This window comes from Lycium ferocissimum, chromosome 9, assembly GCF_029784015.1.
Source record: "Lycium ferocissimum isolate CSIRO_LF1 chromosome 9, AGI_CSIRO_Lferr_CH_V1, whole genome shotgun sequence".
Taxonomy (NCBI): Eukaryota; Viridiplantae; Streptophyta; class Magnoliopsida; order Solanales; family Solanaceae; genus Lycium; species Lycium ferocissimum.
The window spans coordinates 27,175,569-27,202,839 of record NC_081350.1 but is presented as its reverse complement, the minus strand read 5'-3'; the positions used below and the strand labels follow the sequence as shown (position 1 = coordinate 27,202,839).

Genomic DNA, 27,271 nt, shown 5'->3' with positions numbered 1-27,271 from the left:
GTACAACCTCGACATATGGACCCATCATGTCCACCCCAATCAAGACCACACTTAACCCCTTTGTCTAAATGACAAAACCCTCATCAAAGTCCAATTCCTTAACCACAACGTACAACCCAATAATGCACCGTACCCCCCTTATATCCAATATACAAACACACGGTTTCCGTTATATAACAACGACAAAATTTGACGGCGTCACGTCCTTCTATAAATACCTTTGCATTTTTTTCCAATGTTGCTTCTCTTACTTTGTCTGCACTCTATAGTCTATATTATTTGCTCTTTCCATTACATATATTCTCCATCTTCTTTGTAACTTCTTGCTTCATTTTTGTATATATCTGAAACTTCATCCCATTGTTGTCACCGGCGAATATTTCTGTTTCTTTAATGCAGCTGTATTTATGGTGATTTGATTATATATATCTTCAAGATTTGCAAAAGGGTATTCAAAAATAGCAAAAACGAAGGGTCTTGTGGAAGCCATTTTGAGTATTTGGAGACGGGTTTAACTCAGTTGCTGCTATTTTTGATATCCATTTTGAGGTATGATTTCTGTTCAAATTGAAAAAAATAATATTTTGTTTGAGAATTTTACATTTGTATATCCGCCATCAAAATAATAGTCGACAAATATATATATTACTTCATCCGGTCAATTTTACTTGTTCAAGTATATTAAAAGTAGACGTCCATTTTTACTTTTTTAGTTTGAAATATCAAGAGATACTTAACAATTTCATACCTATTTTACTCATATTATTAATTATTGGGTTGGAAACTTCAAGGAGTTGTTAGTGACTGCACAACTTTTAAAGTATGTTTGATTGATTTTAATCGTTAGATGACTTAGTAATAATTAAATCAGGACAATTAAAGGACGGAGGGATTAATGTATAATATATTTTAAATATACATATTTTATATAAAATAATACAATATCTATTTTTTTTATACATATTTGACTTGAGAATATGATTATTTTCGGCCAACTAGCTAAATGTATAACTTGCACATTTTTTTGGTGGGTCACTATCAAGAGTGTTTTTTGGTTAAATGGGGTTTGTCTGTATGTACAATCAGTGGCCGCTTTCAAAACTCGACAATGTGTATTAAATTCTACAGCGATTTATCATTCATTCTATACGATACTCTGCTGTGCTACTCATGCTACTACTACTGCCACTCTCTCTACACCTTTTTTTTTTTTTTTCTCTCTCTCTCTCTTCTTACTCATAATGAAGATGAAAAAAGGGGGTGATAATTGATTAATAAAGATTAATGATGATGAATAATCTGTCAGAAAATTCGGCTGTGGCCATTGATAAAATGACAAAAAAAGAAGATGATCTTAAATGAGGCTTTGTTTTAATTTCTTTCCTTTTTTATTCTGTTTTCATTATGAAGTTTCTTTATTTGTCTGCACATTAAAGCAATCACAGAATGAGATTTCTTTTTGGTCATTCAATTATTGACTGTTCTTTTTAGCCTTCTTCTTCTTTAATATAAATACACTCTCTTTTTTTTCCTTTTTCTTTCAGTACTTGTTCTGATCCTCAGAGTTCTCTGTCTCTCTTTTTCTTTCGTTGTCCCTTTAACTTCTTTTCTTTTTGTCTTTGGCAAAGAAAGAACATTCAGGTATTTATTTTTCCATTAACTTCACATATCAAAATTTGAGTTTTATTTTAACATTTGTTCTTTCGTTCAAATTAAGGTGTAGATTTTTTTTTCTTTCACAGTACTATGAGGTTTTTGTTTGTTTACTTTAGATTTTATCAAAGTGTTTACCTACTTTGTGTGTGTATTAATTTATTACCTATAACTCCTCCCCTTTTAAAGGAAAGCCAGCTTGAAATCATTTGAAAAAAAGTTAACCTAGAGAGCTATCATGATCTTTTCCTTTCTTTTTTGTTTGTCTCATTAAAAATTGTCAATGTTTTACGTTATCTTCCAAGAAAAATGACAACATGTATATTCTAATAACTTTTTAAATCTGACATCTCACGCAACATGTTTAGTACAAGATTCAAAGTACATTTTGTTACATTATATATCTATTTAAGTTTACGATTCGTTCTTACTTTATTAAATTCTTGCACACAAATAAAACCGGTGGGTGTATTGTTTACAAGTAAGGGTTGTTATTTGTTTCATCTATTTATTAAAGTTTATGTTTTATTTTGTAGGGAGTGAAAAGAGAAGAAAGTAGAAGAGAGTGCAGGAGAAGGATGTTGACGTGTATCACGTGTAAGCAAAAGATAGAAGATGATGGAGGTGAAGAAGGACCTCGTGGCCGTGCTACTCCCAATACTAAAGAATCCATTAAAAGCCTCACTGCACAGGTCCTATTTCAACTTTTTTACCATTTTCATTACATAGAAAAAAGACTCGAATTTTATGATATTAATTTAAGTAATATGATAAAGTAAAAAAAATATTTGATAAAAATAGGCCGATTTTTGCTATTGTTCATCAGCTTACGGGTATTAGCAATCAGTTTTAGCTATTATTCCCTTTCCAAGTATATGTTCGTACGCGTTACTCAACATAAAAGTGAAAACTGTTTGATATTTAAAATTTAAATAATTTATTTGATATTTAAAATTTAAATAATTTGACAAATTAATAGAATGAAGAGATATAAGAATAAAACACCAATTTGACCCATATTTCGAGTCATATTTGGTTATTCATGAAGACCGCCCTTTGGTGAGGGCATTATTCGACTCTTAGGAGCCGCTTCGACATGGTTTAAAATCTCAAATCATGTCATTTTAGATGATTTGAGATTTCACATGAAAGCAGGTGCTTGGGTTTCCACAAGACAAGGCGAAAGAATATGGCTTCCTGATTCCGATAAAATTAAAAAAAAAAAAAAACATGAAACCATGATTTCAAATCGCAGGTCCAAACACCTACTTAACATATCTTGGCCAAATCCTTTGCGACTCTCATTTGTGTAATTTTGATAGGTTTATTTATAGTATATTTTTGAAGGTGTTACATGTCTTTAATTTCATTATTTGTGTTATCTGATTTAATATTAGCACTTATCCTATTGAGTTTCACGGACCTAGTGTGTCAAGAAGCTTTTTTAGCTCAAGCATTCTTGTGGCTATAAATTCCTAAAAACTATAGAAATTGAACAAAAATAAAATGATGTAAAAAAGGCAGAAAGGTTTAGAGATTGAACGAGTAGTATTTTCTGGTTTGTTAGCAGGAATGCCCTTATTTTGGGGTGGTCTTTAATTTTTGACCATTAAATTGGTGGTCTTTAATTTTTGCCCTTCGTTAGAACCCTTTAGTTTCGGATTCGAATTCCCGCTCAGTTAAAAATTAAAAAAAATTGCAAGGCGGAGTTTGAACTACTGAGCTGGAATCCAAACCCAAAATTTCAAAATATTAGGCGAAAGGTAAAAATTAAAGAACACCAATTTGAGGGCAAAATTAAAGACCACCCCAGAAGAAGTGCAATCCGCGCAAAAAAAATGTTTGTTTTCTATTTTTTATGTTTGTTTTCTATTTTTTTTTTCTTTTTCTCCAAAGTAGAGCAACTCTTAGTACGAGGCCTGTCGCTTTAGCCACTACTATATCTTTAGTGAGGGCCCACATTTAATTCTTTTGGGCCCACATTTCTCAACTGGAGTTGGGCTATATTTGGACATTGAGTTCGAACACTAACATGAAATGAACATTTTGTTGGTCACGCGGGAAGGAGTGAGGACCATATAATGTGACTATAAAAACCAAAGTGTGTCCAAAGATTTAATAAATAGGGCTTTTATTTGTGGGCACTATGGTACCTTAATGACTTTAAATTATTTGACCCTACCCTTTATGTTTAGCATGTAGATTGGGTCATGTTCGCGTTATTTCTTGGATCATGTGTCTTAAGTTCTTGGTCCCATAGTGTTCCTTACTTTAGTTTACTTCCATTTAGTGGTCCTTATATTTTATACTTTCATCATCTTGCAATTATAAATAGACTTTTCTATCTTGCTCATTCATTTCCATCCCCATGTTAGGCTGAACAATTGACCATTAAAGGGGTAAGAAGCTTAGAAAAAAATAGTATCCGCAGTACACAAGAGGGCCTATACCAATTTGTCCCTACAAACACTATCTGATAAGTCATGTTATCCATCGAAAATGTTGTTGCACCCGTGTCGAATCTTTCGAAAAATGCTTAGCTTTTGGAGGATTCAACAGTTGACACACATCTGATGGATTTTTTGAAAAGTCCGAGCAACATAATTGATAAGAATTGTATTATAAAGTTACTTCACAAATGCCCTTGAAAGATGCATAAGCAAAGACAAATATATGGCTGATTTTGTGAGTTCTGAACTCATTGCTTTAGGCTCGAACTACATATACATAACACAACGAAATTAGTATGTATACAAATAACAAGAACACACTTAACTTTAAATTCACTGACTCTAAGCGCATGGTGAATTGTGTTTAATGGTGGATGTGTTTCTTGGATATACTAAACATAGGGCTATACCGGTGTGAACATCTGCAAGGTAAATTTCCCTTGAACATGAGGAAGTTCATGAAGTGATCTTTTTAATTGTGTGAATTTGTTTTGGTCAACTCTACTTAGAATTTGCAAACCCAATAAAAAGAACAGTCTAGCATGTAAACCGGCAGAATCTTAGAAAAGACAATACCAATTGTCTGGCAAAGACTTGTCTGAGTTATCTTTGACATGACCAGTCATTGATATCCTGTCCATTTACAGTAGTCCAGCCTCCAAATTACTCAACCCTTCACATGTTCAGCTGTTACATTGATCTGTACCCCAGAAAGTTAAACTTCTGAAATTAAGTGACTTTCAAACAGTAATATTTGCTTTTGAACATATTATAAAACCTTTTGCTTTTGGACTATCTGCTTTGACTGTTCTTTGTTTGATAGTACAAGTCAAATGCCTGATCTTGCAACAGTAGTAGGTAGAATCATTTCATGTTGTCTGAAATCGGCAGAAGCGTTGTCGAAGGCACGAAGCGTGCTTAAGCCCAAGCGAGGCGAAAAACATGTTAAGCGTTTTGCCTCGCTCAGTGAACGCTTCAATGTCATCATCAAGCTCCAATGCATACTTTTTCTTGCCAATTAGTAGGCGTTTGGCCATGCGTTTTCAAATTATGGTTTGAAACCATGACTTCAAACCAGCGTTTGGACATGTATTTTCATTCATAGTTTCAAACGCCAAATCATCCAAAAAGGCATGATTTGGAGTTTGAAACCATGGTTTCAACTTTTTTAAATATAAAATTCAACCCATAAGTTTATAATTTATAAAAAAAGACCCATAAGTTGATATATATTTTTAATAATTACCCCATTAATCATTTACCAATCTCATTAACTTCCATCAACCTTTATTTATGTCTACCAATCTTTAATTTATGAGGGAAGATTATATTAAAGAGTAGTTACATTACTATTCATGTTAAATTTTCGTTTTTATTGAACTAAAGTTTGATTAATTGATGTTGTATTTTTTAGAAAGGTCTTCTAGTAGTGTACTAATTTTGTTATGAACTATGACTTGCTCATTTGGTAAGATTGTATAAGAATTGAGAATGTTTTGATAGTTTTCACAATTTGTGGGGTTTTTATGTCTATAAGAGAAAATACAACTTAAAATATCCAAATTGCATGTCCAACATGATTTTAAACCATGTCCAAACGGGGCCTTAGTGTAATCATAGGCGACTCTAAACCAATGATAATTCACTTTGTCGGTTTTTTTTTTTTTTCCAATTTTTTTGACCATATTAATTTTATTCATGCTTATAATTATTAGTCTTAGAATAAATATATGTATATGTGTATTTTTTCTCTTTTTGTGCCTTTCCTCGTTAAAGCCCACGCTTCATTTGCCCTTAAAGTCCCCAACGGACCGTAGAGCATTTTTGCGGTTTTCGCATTTGATAACACTTAAACCAACATTCATTGTTCAACTTATACTAATAGTACAATTCATCTTATAATCAAGAATCTATCTTTTTGATGTTGTACTTAGCTGTTTTGAACTTATAATTTTTAAACATTTGCAGATCAAGGATATTGCTTTAAAGGTCTCTTGTGCTTATAAATGCAAGTCTAGCACACCAACAAGTACTTACAGGAAAGGGCATAGACCATATCCTGATTTTGATTCAATATCAGAAGGAGTTCCATATCCTTATCAACCAGCAAGTTCAAGTTCTACTCCAGCTTGGGATTTTACAAGTGCTGGAAATTTAAGGACTCCTAGGCCTGATCCAAGATTTGCTAGAGGATTTAGTGGTGCTGGTGGTGGTGTAGAATCTATTTCTCAGTCTGGTAGTGATGTTGTGGTGGAAGATGATGGGCAAAAAGAGTGGACAGCACAGGTTGAGCCTGGTGTTCAGATCACTTTTGTTTCTCTCCCTAATGGCGGAAATGATCTTAAACGAATCCGATTTAGGTATCTATCAAAAATTCCCTTTCATTTCTATCTAGAAACTATATTATGGAAATTATGATTGTGCCAACTTCTTGTCTTTGAATTTAAGTTAGGAAACTGCCTTTCTGTAAAGAAAGGCTCTTTGGAATTATTATCCATTATCTATTAATTATGCTTGTCCTAGGCTAATGTCCAGTCCCTTTCATTCGTAAATTGAAGTCAAATTGAGTTTCCCTTTTCTTTGTTCCACTCTTGTCCGCTCAACCATCTCACTTGTTTAGTATTGTTGCTCTCAAATATCTTACTGTGGCTTATGAAAAACATTAGTATCTTACTGAATGTACCCTTCTTATTAAACGAATGACCAATTGAATGCATCCATGTTTTGTAGCTTTCTAACTGGCCCTCTAAGCTGTCAAATTGTCCAAGAATTATCAGTATCACTCATGTCCTTAGTTAAAAGTTGAGTATTATTCATGTCCTTATCGAAACAACAGTTGATTTTACTGACATTAGTTTCGTTGATTCTTTTTCAGTCGGGACATGTTCAACAAATGGCAAGCTCAAAGATGGTGGGGTGAGAATTATGACCGAATTATGGAGCTTTATAACGTTCAGAGATTCAATAAACAAGCTCTTAACACACCTGGAAGGTCTGAGGATGGAGTAAGTCACTTTTCACTTGATTTTGTCTATGTACTACTTCCTCGACCTCCATTTCCTTTCTGCTTTGATCTAGATCACTCATTAACATCCATGAAAATTAACTCTTGTTATATAAATGTCCTGTTAAAACTTTACCAGTATGCTAATTATATCGCAAAAGTTATCCATTTGACTTCCAGTGTAAGGTACTTTTTATCCCTATGTGGAATAGTAGGGCCAGGATTCCCTAGCCGGGGGCAACTTCTTTATGTGTATTGACTGCCCAGTTTCCATTAGATCTTCATTAGCTACTTGGACCTTGCTCAAAATAAATAGCCAGCTCAAGTAATCAGATGTTTTTTACAGGCAAGAGTCATACTTTTGTGGCCTAAAAATCAACAACAGCATTAATATTATTTGATTAAAAAGACTGAACTCTTCAAGTTCTATTCCCAAAGATGGATAACCTGAAGAAAAGGGGTCATTTTTAATAGCTTGAAGAGATTGATATCTAATAGCATCAACCTTGGAGAGATTTTATATTGATCGATCATTATGTTCCTTTTGTAGCTTAAACGAGGTTAGTAAAAACACATCTTGAATTAATCAATTTACACGAGATTAAGAACATATCAGAAGAGAAATACTTCCACTGCTGTCTACTGGCTAGTCATATTTGGAATGTTCAATAAAGATCTAGGGTGTGTTTGGTATGAAGTTTTCCAATTTTTTCATTCTCTAGGAGAACAAGTTCCTTAAAAATGGGTAAAATGACTTCCCTTGTGGAAGTAGGGAAAACAAGTTTTATAAGTGACATTCCAAGTTCGTTATCTCCTCCCCACCCACGCCATGCCACCCCTGAACCCCCACTCCCCACCCCATTCCACCCCTATAGCATTTTGTTAGCTTACATATAAATGCTTTTTGGGATAATATTTTTTTGCTTGCTTACCAAACACTAGAAAATAAGTAAGAAATCCCACTTATTTTCCAAGACGCAATTTCCTTCATACCAAACACACCCCTAATATTCACTGTTTTCTGGACATATACACCATTCTTTATTACATTTCGAGATTGGACAGAGATATTGATGTGCCTAAGATATTTTTCTGCAGAGAGATTCTAATTATTCGAGGCTTGGATCGGCGATGGAGAGCCCTATGATGACTCCTGCAACAAATAAGGACTGGAATCCAAGCAATTACCATAAACCATCTGGACCAACTGGTTTCCCAAAGGGTGACATGTCATACATGGACGCGTCAAGGACAACCACTGACTCTAGAGATGAAGCTTCACTTTCTGTTAGTAATGCCAGTGAAATGGAGTCGGAATGGGTAGAACAAGACGAGCCTGGAGTGTATATAACCATCAGACAACTAGTTGATGGCACTAGAGAGCTACGGCGTGTTAGATTCAGGTATTTTAAAACCTCAACTATTGTTACTTTGATTATTCAACAAATGCAAGATGAAACTTCAGAAAAAATGGTATAGAATTTTTTGACTTAGTGCTGCTAACTTCACATCTATGAATTCAAGACACGATTACTATTTTGCTGAAATTTGTTATCATTTGTATTCATTTGGGACATTTTCTTATAACTTTTTCTTCATTCACACAGTCGAGAGAAGTTCGGGGAGGTGCATGCGAAACAGTGGTGGGAACAGAACAGAGAGAGAATACAAACTCAATACCTTTAAATCAACAAATTTCTATCCACAGAACAGAAGAATTATTCCATGGAAAAGGAACAATTTTGCCTCTTGAGTTTGATGAAGCTGAAACAGAGATCATTACAAGATACTTGTAGTTGAAGTATTTTCATAGTAGTTCTGATGGAATGGCTCCACTCTGCAGAACAAACTCACGTTGACCAATTTAGCATTTTTCATGGCATTTCTTGATCTCTAGTTATACATGATCTTGCAAATTCTCTCATGAATATCCTTTTCTTTAAAGGTTTCAAGTTGTTTTCCTTGTAACTAATCTTTCTAGAAAATTTAATTGAACCAAATGCTAGATGATGCAAAACATTGTTTTACTCACTACGTTGTCAATATATATGGCTCACTGGCATTTATTGACTCTCAATTGATAATTTTGTGGTCCGTTGTTCTACTTTGTGCAATGAAGTTCAAGGACAGAACGGGTGTTCAAGCCCCATGTCTCAAGTCTTATAGATCGCCTTGTATTAAGTAAAACGGCCTGCCTCATGCCCCTGCCTTTTAAAACACTGATTTAAACATCCTAACTTTTTCCTTTAGGGATTTATCATGTTAAATTGCTAACAAAAGGATCATCGAGGTGTTTACGCAATAGGGGCAAAAACCCACCATAAAGTTGAAATTCCAAGTCTTATTGATAAAAACATAAACTACCAAGACCTGATGCAGCTGCAACTTAAGCAAGCAAGCTTTGGCCTGCAATAATAACAGAATCTTTTCTATTCCCCAGACTAAAGATTTTTCCTCGAATCCACTACTACATCTGAGAAAGGTATAGTAACAATGTAAATGGAAAGTAAACGATAAGGAAACCCATAAATGTACAAGTAACACGTTGAGAACCAGATATAATTTATTCATCAGAAACACATGAAAAACTTCAAGTGTACATTAAAAACAAGTAAACACATAAGGCATTTTTCTCTACCATGAGAAACCGTCTAGGTCCAACCAGAGGTAGAACATTATGATCACAAAGAATTTGAAAAATGAAAACAGGTACCATTTATAGAAACCTTGTTATTCAAAGGGCCAGTTAGAGTACTCGGAGTAATTACTGTATTGATTGCTGGTCTGTGAGCTGGTTTCTGCAGCTGGAGTAGTACTACGGGAACGTCTTGAATGAGATGAACCAAAGTTCCACCATGGTCTCCGTCTTTCTCGATTCTGAGAACTGTTCTCCCTACTGCTGCTTCTGCTTTCACTCTGAGAAGAATGGTCATTGCCAGATGTTTCGGGTATCAGCTCCTTTCTACAAACAGGACATGAACTCTTCTGTTGTAGCCATGGGGAGATACAATCGGAGTGATATAAATGTTTGCAAGGCAATTTTTTTGCCTGAGTCCCCAGTGCAAATTTCTCTTTACAAACAGGGCAGTGGGAATCCGATTTAACATCCTTTTTCGATATCTTGACAGTTGGCAGGGAATCAATTGAACATCTTGAGGCAGGAGGAGGAGGAGCACCACGCTCGAGATTTCTTCTATTGATAATTTCTTCAAAAAATTCCTCCACTCCTGGACCAACAAAATAATCACCACCATTTTCTTGTCGGAAGCCAAGAGCCTCATTAAGGAACTCCAAAGCTCCATCCTCCCCAGGCATCTGAACAGGTGTATCACCACTGAAAATCAGCAACGGATTCCACAAATTTCCTCGTTGTTCATCAGATCTCCCTCTCTCAGAAATACTATTACTTGTAGCTGAGATTTGTCGTCTTAAAAAGTTTGCTACCGATGCCATAAATCTCGGCCTCTGGCTCTGATTGTCTGCATTACTACTCATTATGTCTTCAAGATCTTGAACAAATCCACCAAGGCAATTGGGGCAAACAGCATTTTCTCTTCCGAGATTCACGGGTTGCCTACAACTATGACACCAGTGGCTGCAACTGTCGCTTGACATGCTTACTCTTCCTAGCTCTTCTACCCAACTTTATCCACAAAATGTCTCTTCCAAACTATTATTCTGACACAAAAAAGTAAATAACTTAAAACTTGTAGCTCATTAAGCTCCTACAAGAGGCATTTTTGAACAACTAATAGTAAATATCACCACCCCCATTCTTTTACTATTCAATTAGAACCACAAAAGTAACCAATATAAGTATCAAATGAAAGATCATCATAAATCCAAAATCAAAAGTTACAGTAAGAAACTTGACGGGAAAAACAACAAAACTATAATCTTTAGCTTTTAAAGGCAGATCAGATCAGACACATAAAAGAAGATAAATCATACTACTAATTACATCCATATATATATATATATATATATAGAGCAATTATCCAGTTCCAAATTCTCCAATTATCTGATACTCATTTGTTAATCCAATTTCACAAACCATCTGTTATCCATCTAATTATATTTACTCAATTGCAATAATAACACCATTTGCTCAAAATCCAATTAAATTGAACTGGTAGAAATTAAACTCAAATACAGCAAATCTAGTAGAAACAAAAAGAAGATAAAATAAAAAAGCAATAGAATGAAGAAAAGGTTAAAGTGATTACCTTTGATAAAAAATGCTGAGTTTACAAGGTAAGAAATGACCCAGATTGAGGAAACTATACACAATGCTAGTACATAGATGGGGACAAAAAAAACAGAAAAGAGAGGCTTTCCGTGAGTGAGTGAGCACAAAAGAGTGAGTGTAATAATTATGATTCATTTTTTTATTACTATAGTTTACACTCAATTTAATACTATACAGTACAGTTCAGTTGTGGGTGTTATCGATAGTGGCACTTTCCGTCAGCCTATGATGGAATCCGAATCTGCACGTGGTTGCATTTACCCACTCCTATTATTTTATAGCAAAGAAATTGCGCGGTTTGACCGCTCATATATACTTAAGCAATGTTTTAAAAGATGAAGGCGTGAGGCGGGGCGTTTTACTTAGTACGGAACAAGGTGTAAGGCTCGAGACACGGGGGTAAGCCCATGAATATTTAAATTTTTAATTTATAATATAGTAAAATAGTATAATAACACAAAAATTATAAAATATATATATATATATATATATATATATAAATAATTTTAAAAAATTAATAACATGATTAAAGAAACTCATAGAAAGCAAAACTTCTAACATGATTTTACAAGTATAAATAATTGCAATGATTTGAAAGTTATTATGAGATACAAACCATTTTTAACCCCTCAACTTTCAAACAATAAAAGAATCACAATTTCTAAAGTATACTACTATCATATATACTATGCAATTTACCTCCCAAAAAGAAAATAATCAATAAGCTTTATCAAATTATAATTAAAACATCACTCGTTCGTGAATAAAAATAAAATTACTTTCAAATAGCAAAATAATAAACTATGATAATTTTGAGACACATGACAAAAACGTGAAGACTAATGGCAATTGAAGACGTAAAATTCGACTAAATATTTTTTTTACAAAATGTTAAGTGATGTTCACCCTCGCAGTGTTCCCAAATAGTAAATATCCAATACTACGGTTCGTTACTTGAGTTATTCTCAATCGTCTTATTTCTATAAATGAAGCATACCATTAAGCATCATTCATTTAATAAAGAATTATGACGGTCAATAATGTCAACTGGGGAATGTGAAACATAATTTGTGTAAGAATTCTTAGGCGAGCCCCGAGCGTTGGGCGTGTTTAGGGCATACAGTCAGGCAAGCCTCACAGAATTAAGCCCCACACGTAAGCCCGAGGCATTTTGCATGTGTCCTGTCCCCGAGCGAGTCCTGAGGCGAGTCCCGAAACTACCTTTTAAAACACTGGGGATAAGTTTTTTTAAAACGCGGGAATAACTTGTGCGATATTGTCTGCAAATATCAGCACAAATAGAGGCAAAAGTTCAAATGACTCAATTTAGAACCGTGATATTCTTTTCTTTCCAAAATCGGGGGTAGAAGAAGGGAAAACGGGGAAGAGGGGGGTTGGGGGTAGGCAGGGGTAAAATGTGGGGATTTGAACCCTCGCCAACCAGGTGAAAGTTCAGTTAGTCAACCAACTGAGTCACTAAATTCCACATGGGTGGTGACTTGGTCTGCTGGGCTAGCTCAACCCAACCCGTAATTCAACTGAGATAAAAATTTTAGAGTCCATTTAACACCTATATCTTTTAGCGGGGCTCGTGAGTCGTGAGGTTTGAGCGAGTTGCACTAGGTCAATCAGTGGACCAAATAAAGAAAATACTAGTCTAAAAAATATATAGATAAAAAATACATCCGACTTATAATTTTCGGTTCCTGAAATTTGCTTTTCGATTAGTTGTATTTTCTAGAAATTAATATATAGATGAGTAATTTTAATGTTACAAAAAATGATTTTGTCATTTTATTAATACTAACATATAATATTGTGACTTTACTAATATAACAGAGAAAATTCAATACCACGCTTGAAATTAGCCGCAAAACAAACGTACATATTACATTGATTTAGTTACTCTTCATTTTATATTGTATTCATTTTCCGAAGTTCTCACTTGAATAGATGGCACATCTTTCATTTTAAAATGAATGGTATTGTTAAATTAACTTAAACAAGGGTTTTCTTTATGGTTACAATAATCAACATTTCCATATGTTTCTACCAAAAAGTCTGCCAACTACTTTGGCTGATGCACTAATTAATCTTTTATTAATAACAAACATCCAAACAATCAACTCCTCGAAATTTAAAACTTCTATTCAGTTGTTAGCAAAGAGATTCTTTTTTATTTTTTTATTTTATTTTTTATAACGATGATATACAGCCGAACTGATTAATATGAGCAGTTATTATTTCAATTGATTTTTTTCTATAATAGTGATGTCCGAGCCAACTTGTGCATACTTGCACCTTCCACCAGCAACAAAGACACCCCCTCCCTATATTATGGAAATTCTACACTTATACCCCTATGAAGTATATCCATAGCTAACTAACTAAGTATATAAAATAGAATTATTAAAAATTAAAATAAAAGTTTAAATAAGTAGTTCTTTTTATGTAATCTTAAGATTATTTTTGAAGTGGAAGGATAAAAAACAAACAAAAATTAAAATGATAAACTTGTATATAATAAAATATAATAATTAATAAAAATACAAATGACTTCTATGTTTAAAGGGTAGGAAAGTTATTGCTAATAGTCAATCTATCTTATTAAGTAATTTGTGTTTATTTCTTATTTACAAGTTTTGAATGATACGTGTTTTAAAAAAAATTATTCTCTATTATAATCAAATGCATCAAAAGATATTCGACAAAAATGTTAATCTTCTCTAATAAATTTCATTAAAATAAATACATGAAAAAGAACTTATTTATAATTTTAGTTTACTTATTAATTTAATATGCTTAGTTACAAATATACTTCAATTTTAGGGTAATTAACCCTAGAAATTGAATCATATTACACGAATTTTTAGTGTAATTAACCCTAGAAATTAATCACTAATTTATTCAATTTGTACAATAAGAGGAGTTTTCTAAATTGTTCTGCATGAACTTATCCTAGTTCAATGATTTATCTTTAAAAAAGCAGATAAAAACAAACTCTAAATATAAAAGTTTTAAATTTGGAGGGATTAATTATTAGCCAGTAAATTTTATTAAGACACTCAAACCACGATTTATTCGAATTGAACATCTGAAGATATGATAAAGTGTTTTTAATAGACAATTTCAGTTTAAATTTTGAGAAAACTTTTGCCGATATTCTCGAGCGTCTTAAGTAATTAAGTTGGTTTGCTTTTGATAGTAACCAAAAATCGTCTCAAAATGAACCATGAACACCCCTAATTAATACTAATGTTTAAAGTAAAGGAGGTGATATATTTCTAAATGGTTAATTTATATATCATCTACATAATAGGGAGTTGAGAATACACGCGAAAAAAGAAATCAAAATTTGAACCGAAAGCATTTAATAGGAACAAATTTATCATGTTTTCAGATACTCAATTAGAATAAGCTATGATCCGAGTGTCTAAATATAATTTACTCACAAGTTTAAGGGATTGTCACTGTATTAAGCTAAAATTAATTAATGTATTATTAATTTGGAAGGGTTAATTGCTCGATGTTACCCCGTTTTATGCAATTTGATTACATGATTGTTATAACTCAAGTACTAATAGAACTAGAGATTATTATTAAGGAAGGTACGAGGGAATTTTTTTTCTTTCTTTTTTCCCTTCCCTTTCCAGTTCTAGTTCAGAATGAAGTGTTGATACTATATTGATCAGGAAAAGCACAAGAAACCTCAACGGTGTCAATCCGAATCTAAGTCAATATGGGAGAAAGTTTATCTATAAAAGGGTCATTAGAGACTATTCTTCATTCCAAAATATTTCATATTGCTTAATTTGACTTACGTCATGGAAGACGGTGATAATGTGAATGATCATCAATTTCCCGACAATGTTCCAATGTTGTCTCAGCTTCCAGAGTCTTCAGAAGATAGTGTTCTAGATGTCAACCCAATTAGCTATTTTCTTCCTACTCAGTCGTCACCAATAGTAATGTCGCATCCTTCTAGTAGTACTGATGATTTCTCTATAATGTACCCCATTCTAGCTGACGACGAAGTTTCTGAAAATCCTTCAGAACCCGCACTTTCTCTGTTTCCAGAAGCTTTTGAAAACCCTTCAGAACCTACTTTTTCTCTGTTTCAAGAAGTTTCCACTGTCCTAAGTCTTTCTCCTCCAGGCACACCCGACACCTCTTCAACTATAATTAGTCAAGATTCTTCTGCAGCATTGGCTTCATCAAACAATGCATCGAGTCCAAAAAGGTCGTTTTCTATTTCACTTTCAGAATCAGGACAAGTTTCTGAAAACTTAGCTGCTTTTAAACCAATTGCAAACAATAATCCTCCTTCGTCATCAACAGCATCGCTGCCGTCCACTGATCTCTGTCTTTCTCTACCGTACACATCCGACACCTCTTCGACTATAACAACTCTTCATTGCTCCATTGGTAGTCAAGATTCTACTGCAGCATTGGCTTCATCATCGGGTAATTGTGCTACAAAAAGGTCGCTGTTCCAAGAATCTAATATTAGGGTAAGAAAAGAATCGACGAACAACCCCAAACGGCGACGTTTAATTTCACAGCCACCACCACCACCGGTGCTGGTGGAAGAGTATTGGATAACTAAGAAGCTGACAAAGAGCGATGTTAATGGAGCTTCAAGGCTTTTATTACCAAGACAAGAAGTGAATACTTACATTTTACCTTTCTTGGATAAGGAACAACAAGCTGTGATTTCCCAAGATGGGATTGACGTGACTGTATTGGATTTGGATACAGAAACAGAACATACTTTGACTCTCAAGAAATGGTTGACTAATAGTTTTCAACTCATCAAAGCATGGACGACTGAGTTTGTGAAAAGAAGGAATTTAAAACAAGATGATGTGATTGCCATTCGTTGGGACGAAAACAATTCAAGATTTTGCTTTCGAGTTACAAGGAGGAATCAACAAGTTGCTGCTGGTGTATGATTTATGGTGTTCAAATAGTTTTGTTGTGTTTGTTTCATTAGATGGTTTATTCTTTCATTCCTTTTATTATTGTCTCGAGCTTTAGCTTAATGATTAATTTTGTAAGGTATTAAAACAGAGCTTTTTTGATGTTTGCTTCACTTATATAGAGTATCATTCTTTTTACTTCCAGTATTCTGGTTTGATCTTTAGTTTATTTTTAAGCTTATAAAGAAGAAAAAGGTGAGGTCCCTAAGATTAATCAATACCTTGTATTTTGTTACTAAATAATACTGCCTCTTGTCTCTTTTTATCCCTTTTTACTAGTACATGCGTTTCGAAAACAGAATAATATTAAAAATATAAAACTACCTCTTTAACGTTAAAGGTATATTTTTTAACAAATAGTTGTGTACGTTTGTCTTGAATCCCTCAAGTATGGAGTATTGATGGTAAGTCAAGCTTGATTCAAGCAAGTGCTTAGTTCAATTTCCAAATGAAACTTCATTTAAAAATTTCCAAAACCGAATTAGAAGCTGCCTAGTGCCCATAGGGAAACACTTAAATATGACAGCATTAAGGGGACGGTCTTACTAATAAAATCTCTGCTTTACCAGGGCAACTTCATATAATGAACGAATTGAAATCAATAACACTATGAGTGAGTCCCATCCTATAACAGCATATTAGTTAACCAAAAACTTTTATTCAACAACTTGAAAGTTGATGTGACAATGTCTTAACCAAAACAAAACAAAAAACATTTATTCAAAACATTTTGAACGTAGACGCGACAGTATCACCAAAAACAAACAAAAACTTGCCAGCACAATGGCTCACCAAAGTAACATCAAATGCCGTGCACAGAAAGACTACTAATGCGAATAAAACACTAGAGAACGAAGTACGACACTCTCAGCTATGCTATGACATTTCTTCATCCAGCAACTTTCCTCGAAAAGCTCCTTCCCGGAAGAAACTCTTTAGAGCGTCCATGGAACAAGTCCTGCTGCCCATGCCACCATCCTGCTTTCATTGGCTTAACTACTGGCTGCTTTATAGGTCCTCTACCAGAAGAAATGCTCACGTTCGCCAGCTTCTCAGCTGCATCAGAAACAGCAAAACTCTTCACTCCAGAACCAGCCACTGCAATGCCCAGAAAAAAAAATAACTTTAGGGGCACAACAATACAAGTATACCAGAGAAATTTGTTCCAAGAGCACTCGTGGAAAAAAATAAGTTCAATGACTCACTTGGATCACTTGGAACGTTTCTTCCAGGAGGTCGATATTTTGGTTGCTGGGCTACAGAGCCTTGCAGGGATTTATCGTTCCTCATTGTATCCTGAACAATTGTTGCGTAAATTAGATTCAGGTAGAATACCACTACGTCTGGCCACAACTTTCGTCTTGTCTATCAGAGAGGAAAACAATAAGATATAAGGTTCTCTCCAAAGAAAACATACCTGATAATTCATATCCAGCTTCCTTTGTACACCTGTTACATGAGTACCAGTGCGAAAAGAATTGTATAAGTATAAGAATAAACAAGGTATGGACATTTGTGTCTATAGCTGAAAAAATGGTTGGTTCTTTCACAGTTAAATTCAGGAAAGAAAAATATTAAAAGGTTTGTGCAAATAACGCTAGCCCTCTGATTTAACTGGCTGACAGTAAAATCCTTCAAATTCTTAGACATTACCCGCGTTAAAGGGCACCTGTGACTTGACATTAGAGAAGTTGCCACTAGGTTTGGGGTTGTGCAACAAGCCAGACGACCACTTGTACTTCTGCTCCAATGCACCGCTCATGCAAGCTACCAAAAAAAAAAAAAGCTTTTAAGTTCGTCATAAAAACATAAAACCCAAGCTTCTTTCAAGTAAATGTAGAAGAAAGCACAAACCAGGAGGAGGAGTCTTGGCAACAGCAGCTTTTGCACGTAGTGATGGAGGTACATAAAAGCAACTCTGCCACATCACAAATGAGATTATCTAATTTAATAGAGGCACAAAACAAAGACACATGTACATTAGGTTAAAAAGGGGAAGGAGTTTGCCACCTGGAAGAAAGGATGCTGAAGAGCATCAATCGCCGTCGGCCTCTTACAAGGATCCCATGAGCAAAGTGACTGCAGCAGGCAACAAAAAAAAAAAAGGATGAAACGCCAACCTACCAGATATTCCATTCCCTTGCGAGTATATCCAGAAATGTTGCATATATGATAATGCTGTGAACAATTAAGAAAAATGATATGAATGCTTTTAAGCCCTTCTTACCTTGATTAGGCTAATAGCATTTTCACTAGCAGATGGAACTAGCGAGGCGAGATCTACACCAGCAATCTGTCAAATAAAACCAGAGAAGGTGTCAACCCACATTCAAAAGTCAAAAGAAATCACTTCGCTAGTTAATAACTTAATATCGTTTCTTTGTCATGTTACCTGTGGAAATTGGTAGTTAATATCACTAGCAAGTTGAAGTCCCTGAGTCCAGTCCCTCTTGGTTGGGGTCCCTATAACACTGCATATTTTGTAGATCTCATCTGCTTCGCTTGAACCCGGAAACAGAGGACGAAGACTAAACAACTCAGCCATCATAGCACCCATTGCCCACATATCTGCAGTATTGAAAGATAATCAATATACATCCAGAAAGAAAAAGCTGAAACAGATATTGTGTATCTTATACTTACCGACAGCAGGACCATAGATTGGTGACTGGAGAAGAATTTCAGGAGCACGATACCTGCAGTGCCACATAATAGATATCAGGAAAAAAGTAAGCGAAACGTTTTACACCAATAACATATAGAAAAGCAGGCATACTAACCAACGTGTTGATACGTAATCCGTATATGGAGGCTGAGAGTTGATCTCCCGAGCAAGACCAAAATCAGCTATTTTAATTATGTCTTTCGAAACCAACAAGTTCTCTGCACGACCATCAGTACCATATGTTAAAATGGGTCAGATCACAATGGAATGATGTCATAAACTACATAAACAGAAAAGACATATTCAACTGCAATAACATGCAGATTTTCGTGACAGCATGCATATTTACACAACAAACACAAATAAAACGTATTAGCCCTTCTAGTTTTCCTTGGTGCCTTATAGCAAATCTAATAAATCCTCAATGCATCTTTCATTTTGCCAAGCTCAGTGCACCCAACTCAAAAAGCATTAGACATTTCAAAAAGATAACTAAATGACAACGGCAAGTAAGAGCTGGACTAACTAAAGAATTTGAGCTTAAACTGTTAGAGGGAAAGAGCAAAACTATAAAAATAACATATAAAAGAAAGGTCATAATCCACAGCATTTACAGACAAATGAGGAAAGGTCAAAACACCTGGCTTAAGGTCACGATGAAAATATCCTTGTCGATGCATGTAAGCAAGACCCTGAAATACTTGGAAGCACCAATTTCTTACTTCGGATTCTGAGAAAAGCGTTGGTCTGTCCTTCATAAGCTGGTATAAATTGCACTCCTACAAAAGCTCATACAAATTTAGACATTCAATTAACTGACTACTCCTACAAAAGCTCATACAAATTTAGACATTCAATTAACTGACTAGTCGCAACTATACATTACAGAGAAAAACCATGACATACCAAGTATTCAAACACGAAGTACAAAATGTCATTCTCCCTAACCACTTCCTTGAGCTTCACAATATTCGGATGGTTCATTTTTCTCAGAGACTGCAAAAGAATTCACGGTTATTAAATTTTCAGCAGAGAAGAAAGAAAATATGGCCAAAAGGATGGAAATCAACTAACCTTGACCTCTCTCAAGTTTATGCATTCTTCCCATGAATAATAGTTCTTCTTCATCTTTTTAATCGCAACCTGTGTTAGACAAATGAATAGAATTGAAAGAATTCCAAAATAGAGCAACATCAGCAAGTTCTTAATTGTTCCTTACACATCTACACTTACCACTTCACCAGTCTGTTTATTAAGTGCACGCCAAACATTTCCAAACGTACCATTACCAACTTCCTTAATTATCTGGTACCTGCACCATTAAGAAGGATTAGAGATAAGCATACAGAAAAAGGAAAAAAAACAATAAGGAAAATGAGACCAGCACCTTTCCATTTTAGCAGCTTCAATAGCACGTAGGACTCTTATTTATTGGAGTAGAGGGACGACACGCACATAAACAAAGTGTAGTTCTTCTGTCTCAGGATGACTGGAAAATTTTAAAAAAAAAATACTAAAAGGAACTATGGCCTGGCTGATTCAGCAAAATCCCCCTTAGTTTCCTTCTGCAAAACTGATGAGGGCAGAACTGGCAATGATAGGACGGATGGGCTTCACAGCCTTATTTGTAAGATATACGGCATAAGAAAATCCAAAACTGTAACACGGGAGAGAAAGCAAGCAAAGGCAAGTGCTGCAGTGCATCTTGACACCACTTCAAAGCTAACTGAGACTCAAACCTTCTTTCTCAAAACACATTAGCTCCTTGCCTCTAATACACTTTAGTCTGATACCAAATCTTCAATCAACTTAATCGTGAAGAAGAGGTCTTTAGAAACTACCAAACATGAAGCAAGCGTATAAAAAGCTAACTAATTCCCAATGATGTATAAAAACATCATCATAAGAAGGTGTGCTGCTTACTAGCGGAATTGCACTTAACATCCAACACCTAGCTTATGTGGAAATCGCATATGGTCTCCTGTACTGATCATTCAAGAGGAGCTGTTCACTATGTAAAATCTCCACGGATGAGGAACCGCCAATGGAGGACTTCCTGAAATGACAAAGCTTGATACTCAAAGTGATCTGAGAAAAGGCAGACTTTCTCCATGTCCTAAACAATATTATTCTGTTGGAATTGAAGTCTACTGGACCCTGAGAAATCATAACCAGGTAAAATAGGTCAGTAGTATATCAAGGCACAATACTAAATAAAAGGAGAACACCCAGAGAAGCCAACTAAGAATAATCAAAGCTTGAGAAAAACAATGCCAGAGCAACATTTTGACAAGTAAAGTAATGCAATTATGTTTAACATGCAATCACACTAATCAAGGATCCCAATCAACATCCTTGCCTAGATAAGCACAAACAGGATTAATGGTATGAAGACCAGCTCGTTCATGGTTGTTCAACACTTCAATTATCATTAGGAAAGTAGCATGTAATAAACAATAACCCTTCCTCCATCTAGCAATCAAAAAGTAGGAACAAGCACTAAATAGTTACATTGCGAATTAACAACAAACCTATGTCACATTCGTAGCTCAAAGCTGATTAATAATTTAATATCAACAACCAATCACTAAACGCACATTTAATCCTTTCATTACATAGCGGAACAAGACTATCAATAAAAAGGTACACCATTAAATACAATTACTATATTACTCATTTAGTTAACTGCGAAACTCAAAGAACTTCATCAAGCCTAAACCAAAACAGAGTAATAATTATTTCCAAGCCTCAACAGAACCATTAACTTCAACAAGATACAGTTATATGCTCAAAAAGCCAACACTTAACTTCATCCTAAGGCCTAGTCACCACCATGATTCCCATAAAATAGCCACACAAATATCCAATTATATAGCCTAAACCAATCTCTTACCTTCCACAACAAAATTACAATGAATAACAAAAACCTTATTACCAATAGTCATAGCACTAATTCCAATAAACAAAAAAGATTCCCAAACAGCATACACACAACAAACACTCAACATGACAAGATTCAAAACCAAAGCAATAAAGAATCAAACTTTAGGCTTAGATTCAAACCCAAAGCAATAAAGAATCAAACTTTACAGCCTAAATATTCATATCTAAACATAAATAGTGTAAAAAACAATTTTTATCAATAAAGAATCAAACTTTACAGCCTAAATATTCATATCTAAAGCATAAATAGTGTAAAAAAAAAACAATTTTTTTGTTTTACCAGATCTAATCAGAAACTCAATTACCCAACAAACATATCAAGAAAATCCACACCAAGATATGAGAATCACACAAAAATAAAGAAAAAGGAAAAATATTTTTACCTGGAATTGAAACGGCATATAACCAAGAAAAGCCCACAGAAGAGAGGAAAAAGAAAATTTAATAACTCATATACCATACCCTATGAAAAAGTAGTATATATTATTTTTCTGACTTTTCCACAGCAGCCAACCCCTACATGTAGATATCTCGATTGGGTGCTACAATGATGAAGGTATTATTTTTATGATAATAATAATAATAATAATAATAATGATGTGAAATCTTGGCTTTATTTGTGAGGAAAAGCAAAAAAAAAAAAAAAAATCTACTAGTTACATATTGTTTATTTAATTTCCATGTTTAGTTGTCGCGTTAAAAAAAGATAAAAGGAAGGAGAAAAGAAGGAATGATTCATTGTCAAGTCGGCTAGGTAGGTAGTGATTTGGTGCCACGCATTACTCACGTGGTCGTTAGGATTTTCTCGATATTCAACAAAGAATAAAGATCTTTTCTAAAGTACAATAAAATTTTTGTTCATGACAAAATTGCAGTAAGATTTTTCTGGCCACAGAATAATAAGGTATTTTTCAATTCTTATTATACAGCACCAACCGGTACTAATTTACTTGGTGCATATAGTTCGGGGATTAAACTATCTAAGTTTTAGGAGGATAACGAGGAGCGGAGCCAAAGATCAAGGCACGGTATAAACCTATATTTGAATCTAGTAATTTTGGTCTAAATATTATTTTTTTCGTTTCAATTTGTTTGTCCAAATAGTAACTCTTAACACTCGACATCCTACATATCATATTAAGAGTACAAGATTCAAAGAGTATTTTGATACACTATACACATCTTTAGGTTAAGATTCATAAGTCCTCTTGATACGCTAAACTCCATGCCAAGTCAAATTAAGACAACTAAATTGAAATAGATGGAGTATTTGTCTTAAAATATTCATTCAATGTGCATAAATTATTAATTAGTACCCAATAATTTAAAGGGGTTAGAATCCTGAACTCATAAACTTCAAATTTTCACTCCGCCTATAAAATTAATTAGAATCAAAATTAGTTCTTACTAACATGCACCGAATAAACAGTGTCAAATCCAAAAAGTTCCAAGGAATTATACCTAATTTAATTTGTAAACTAATTCTTTTAGTATTTTAACCCCAAAAGGACGATGAGATTTTTCCAACCTTAATGGTAATTTCGAGCTTAAGTAATAGAATTTTTTTGTATAAGAAATGCTTTTCTTGGATTCTTATGGCGTGAATCCAACAGTTAGTGAATCAAACGTCCATAGTTAGTAGAAATTTTTAAAAGAATAAAGGTCTTAGGACAGCCTACAACCATTTGACAAAACTTTTCATGACCATAAAATGCAAGTTGGGCTAACCTTGAGTAATGATAATTATCAAGTGGTACATGTGCATAACTTTAAGTACTAGTAATAAAATTCTGGTCAAATGTTTAGTCTATTATAATAGAGTTTTGTTATATCAAGTCAGAAATAAAACCTGTTTTGTTATATTAAGTCAGAACTAAAATCTTTCTACTAGTTGGCGCTGGTAAGGTGGATATGGGTTGGCAGGAAAGAGAACTACTGATATAATACATTTTTTTGCGCGGATTGCCCTTCTTTTGGGGTGGTCTTTAAATTTTACCCCTCATATTTGTGGTTTTTAAATTACGCCTCATATCACGGCTTTAATTTTTTTTGCCCTTCGCATTGCAACTCGAGCGTTCACACAGAAATCATGAGGTTAGAGTTCGAACCCCCGCAAGCATAAATTAAAAAAAAAAATTGCAAGGCAAAGGTTTGAGTCGACGTGTATCTTGGGACCGCAGATACAATTTGTTAAGGAATTACTCGGTAAATGGCCGACTAGCATACTCATGCCTTATGGGCGGACTTAGCAGTATGCGGTCCCAAGCATAACTTGAGAATTCATCACAAGTTTATGCGGGTATAAAAGTTTGCCCATTAAAAATTTGCGCCATAAGTATGCCCTCCCAAGCATAAACTTGTTAAGAATTACAGTTATACGGGACCAAGATACTTACGCCAAGTCGCCCATAAGGCATAAGTATCTTGGGTCCGCATAACTTTGGTAATTCTTCAAGTGTATGCGCGGAGGCATAGCGAAATTTAAATTTCGTCTTGCGAATTTTTTTTAAAATTCGACGTGCGGGGTTCGAACTTGGAACCCAGTTTTTAGCCGAGATGGCAAAAATTTAAAGATTTCAAATATGAAGGGCAAAATTTAAAGACCACCCCAAAAGAAGGGCAATTCTGCGAATTGCCCAATATTATATCATCTTCTTCCATTTTTTCCTTATTTAAATGAAATGGCTTATGAGTGTTGCAGAGATACGGATATTAAGATGGGACGTACGGTCATATCAGATTAAATAAGATTAGAGATGACCACACTAATCAGAAGGTACAAGTAGCACATATTGAAGATGAAATACGAGAAAGTCATATGAGATTGTTTGAACATGTTCTACGTCGACCTACAGATTCACCGGTCCGTAAGTGTGGAACAACAATAAGTGAAAATATTAAAATTGGACCGAATAGACCTAAAATCACATGAAAGAAAAATTATCTCAAAAAATCTGTAAGTCCTTGGCATTAATGCTAACTTAGCTAAACAAAGGATGGGAGAAAAACATCCATATAGTTGACATCTGCTAATTGATGATATGTTTTAGCGTAGTTAGAGAACTTCTATTGTTGTTGTTGACTTGTTTGTCACTTTTGTGTTTTTTAGTACGATGAGGATATATATGAAGTAAGCTTAATTGGTGAAGAGCGGAGTTATATAGCCGATCTCAATTTGTTTGGAATTGATGCGTAATTGTTGTTGTTAAATTAAATGACCTATCTTAGATTATTATTTCTAGCTTCATGTTTTGGATAAATTATAAATAATGTCCATATAATTTTATTTTTAAAAATAGACGATTACCAAAGTATAATTTAGTCAAGTATTAATTATGTAATCAATTTAATTTTAGAAAATCAGGATTAGGTGATATCTACTAATTGATGATATGCTTTAGTCTAGTTAGAGAACTTCTATTATTGTTGTTGTTTGTCACTTTTATTTTTTGTATGATGAGGATATATATGAAGCAAGCTTAATTAGTGAAGTGCGGAGCCATATAGACGACTTTAACTTGGTTGAGACTGATGCATAATTTTTCTTGTTAAACTAAATCACCTATTTTAGATTATTATTTATTGCTTCATGCTTCGAATAAATTATAAATAATTTTTCATATAATTTTATTTTAAAAAAATAGAAGATTATCAAAATATAATTTTAGTCATTATTAATTATGTGATCAAATAAATTTTGGCCTAATCAAGACTAATTAATGCCAAAAAAGAAAAATCAGGTTTGATCCAATGTAGTTAAAAATAATTCTAAGCAAAGCATTACACATTTACATTATTAACAAATACATTCTAATTTGACTGAAATAGAGATCTTTGTTCATCTTAATATTTTTCTGAGGTGGTGTTCCTATATATATATATATATATATATATATATATATATATATATATATATATATATGGCGTGGGGGGTGGAGGATTGTTTTATTTATGGAGGTGCACGTAATCAAGTTAGTCATGAAATGTCGGCGAGGAAATGGGAACACACGAATATGCCAAACCTTATCTGATTTGCCTTTCTATATTTTCCTTTTTCTATGGCATTATTTATTCGGATTGAAGAAAAATAAATAAATGGATCTCCTAATGTATACTTAACAATTAATTGGGCAAATAGCAATATTCAAAATATTGTTTGGTGGATAGTGAGGTATATGAGTTTGGTCTTGCGGTGGCACCTCGTTTCCAAGCCACTAGTTCTATACGCGTTAGCAAAAAGCTACAAGCCTACAACTATAAATTAATTGATGAATTTTCAACTTATTAGCGCCAGCAGAGCTAGAGGCCCCGATATGAGTTGGATTGAATTTAATAACTTTTGCTTAAACGGTGTATTTATGTTGAAAAGTTAATTAAATATGTATAAATATTAAGTAGGTTAATAATAGTTTTGGTCCTTGGTTATTGATTAGTTTTAATTTTAATCCTTGTGGTATTTGGCTAATCACATCTAACCTTCAATCAGTTGAAATGGCCTTTTCATCTATTTGCTGGTGAATATTCATAAATTTTCATGATTATTAGCCGCTCCATAATCTGATTACACATGTATCATGTTAAAGTTATACTATTGGTACAGATTTGAGGGTATTATACTTTTAAAACTAATCCAAATTTAAATATATCTCCTATATAAAGGGATCAAATCCACACATTTTAAGTAACTGAAGGTTAAATGTTGAGTCAGATATGAGAAGGATCAAAATAATTAGATTTTATCAATAATTGAGGGACCAAAAGTATTATAGTCCCATATTAAATTTTAAAACTCAATTATTAATACTTGAAGTCGTCGTTCTAAAATTTGGAACCATAACTTAAAAATTTCACTCCGCCTTTACTCATTAGGATCATAAAAGTTAAAAAAGCCAATATATGTGTATGCTTTCCGTGAAATGAATTTTCTTCCACTACCTAATAAGTTCTTCAATAAAAAAAATAAAAAAAAATCACATCGGCGTAGCTAGTTGAGTTAGCAATCCAAGGAGTTTAATTATAAGCCACCACTTCCATAATTACTTTTAAGAAAGAAAAAAAAGATATTCCTTTTGCCTTAGATTCTTTTTTCCCCAATATTTCTCTATATTTTTTTTTTTTTTTTTTGGGTCCTATTTTTCTATCTCACTTTAGTTTTTTAAGTTGTAAATATGTCATCGACGAGAAGATTTGGCATCTCGATGTCGGCTCTTCGCCACCTAGGGCTGTAGTATGTTTTAAAGGTTGGACTATTTGCCCATTAAAGCGGTAAATGAGTTGTTGTGTTAATAGTAAAATAGCAAAGTAGAGCGGTTGCTACATGCAATCATG

At 33.9% G+C, this 27,271-nt stretch overlaps 4 protein-coding genes across 8 annotated transcripts; 2 read left to right on the top strand and 2 right to left on the bottom strand.

The window, feature by feature from the left end:
* The first annotated feature begins 265 nt into the window (after nucleotides 1–265).
* LOC132030083 (protein BREVIS RADIX-like) lies at nucleotides 266–9,150 on the top strand. Of its 4 annotated transcripts, none has more exons than XM_059419555.1 (6): nucleotides 266–549; nucleotides 2,190–2,345; nucleotides 6,072–6,463; nucleotides 6,979–7,108; nucleotides 8,206–8,510; nucleotides 8,715–9,150. In XM_059419555.1, the coding sequence occupies exons 2-6, from the start codon at nucleotides 2,232–2,234 to the stop codon at nucleotides 8,791–8,793; spliced, it is 1,020 nt and encodes a 339-aa protein (XP_059275538.1). In that variant the 5' UTR covers nucleotides 266–549; nucleotides 2,190–2,231; the 3' UTR covers nucleotides 8,794–9,150. The 4 variants fall into 4 exon arrangements, with proteins under 4 accessions (XP_059275538.1, XP_059275539.1, XP_059275540.1 ...); XM_059419556.1 differs by having other exon boundaries at nucleotides 266–560; nucleotides 2,194–2,345; XM_059419557.1 differs by lacking the exon at nucleotides 266–549 and adding an exon at nucleotides 1,627–1,641.
* Nucleotides 9,151–9,639: 489 nt separating this feature from the next.
* LOC132030081 (probable E3 ubiquitin-protein ligase RHC1A) lies at nucleotides 9,640–11,492 on the bottom strand. Its single transcript, XM_059419553.1, has 2 exons — nucleotides 11,359–11,492; nucleotides 9,640–10,806 (listed from the first exon to the last, which is right to left on the bottom strand). Exon 2 carries the CDS (start codon nucleotides 10,720–10,722, stop codon nucleotides 9,838–9,840), a length of 885 nt encoding a protein of 294 aa, XP_059275536.1. The 5' UTR covers nucleotides 10,723–10,806; nucleotides 11,359–11,492; the 3' UTR covers nucleotides 9,640–9,837.
* Nucleotides 11,493–15,165: 3,673 nt separating this feature from the next.
* Nucleotides 15,166–16,588, top strand: LOC132069354 (uncharacterized). Its single transcript, XM_059462722.1, has one exon. It carries the CDS (start codon nucleotides 15,181–15,183, stop codon nucleotides 16,306–16,308), a length of 1,128 nt encoding a protein of 375 aa, XP_059318705.1. The 5' UTR covers nucleotides 15,166–15,180; the 3' UTR covers nucleotides 16,309–16,588.
* Nucleotides 16,589–16,973: 385 nt separating this feature from the next.
* Nucleotides 16,974–22,507, bottom strand: LOC132030080 (cyclin-dependent kinase F-4-like). 2 transcript variants are annotated; one of them, XM_059419552.1, is made up of 16 exons: nucleotides 22,327–22,507; nucleotides 20,388–21,157; nucleotides 20,234–20,312; nucleotides 20,075–20,143; nucleotides 19,907–19,996; nucleotides 19,641–19,779; nucleotides 19,116–19,218; nucleotides 18,979–19,031; nucleotides 18,728–18,903; nucleotides 18,563–18,628; nucleotides 18,346–18,414; nucleotides 18,190–18,253; nucleotides 17,989–18,102; nucleotides 17,753–17,784; nucleotides 17,550–17,631; nucleotides 16,974–17,433 (listed from the first exon to the last, which is right to left on the bottom strand). In XM_059419552.1, the coding sequence occupies exons 2-16, from the start codon at nucleotides 20,393–20,395 to the stop codon at nucleotides 17,225–17,227; spliced, it is 1,353 nt and encodes a 450-aa protein (XP_059275535.1). In that variant the 5' UTR covers nucleotides 20,396–21,157; nucleotides 22,327–22,507; the 3' UTR covers nucleotides 16,974–17,224. The 2 variants fall into 2 exon arrangements, with proteins under 2 accessions (XP_059275535.1, XP_059275534.1); XM_059419551.1 differs by having other exon boundaries at nucleotides 17,541–17,631; nucleotides 22,327–22,502.
* Nucleotides 22,508–27,271: the final 4,764 nt, after the last annotated feature.

Bases quoted from the DNA above. Each gene is read 5' to 3' on its own strand.
- LOC132030080 (XM_059419551.1), bottom strand. The intron at 18,904-18,978 runs GTAAGTATAAGA...TCAATACTGCAG, and splicing joins AATCTATGGTCCTGCTGTCG to ATATGTGGGCAATGGGTGCT. The intron at 18,254-18,345 runs GTGGCAAACTCC...GTGATGTGGCAG, and splicing joins TTCAGCATCCTTTCTTCCAG to AGTTGCTTTTATGTACCTCC.
- LOC132030081 (XM_059419553.1), bottom strand. From the start codon at position 10,722: ATGTCAAGCGACAGTTGCAGCCACTGGTGTCATAGTTGTAGGCAACCC.
- LOC132069354 (XM_059462722.1), top strand. From the start codon at position 15,181: ATGGAAGACGGTGATAATGTGAATGATCATCAATTTCCCGACAATGTT.
- LOC132030083 (XM_059419554.1), top strand. From the start codon at position 5,802: ATGCTTATAATTATTAGTCTTAGAATAAATATATGTATATGTGTATTT. The intron at 6,464-6,978 runs GTATCTATCAAA...ATTCTTTTTCAG, and splicing joins CTTAAACGAATCCGATTTAG to TCGGGACATGTTCAACAAAT. The intron at 8,511-8,714 runs GTATTTTAAAAC...TCATTCACACAG, and splicing joins CTACGGCGTGTTAGATTCAG to TCGAGAGAAGTTCGGGGAGG.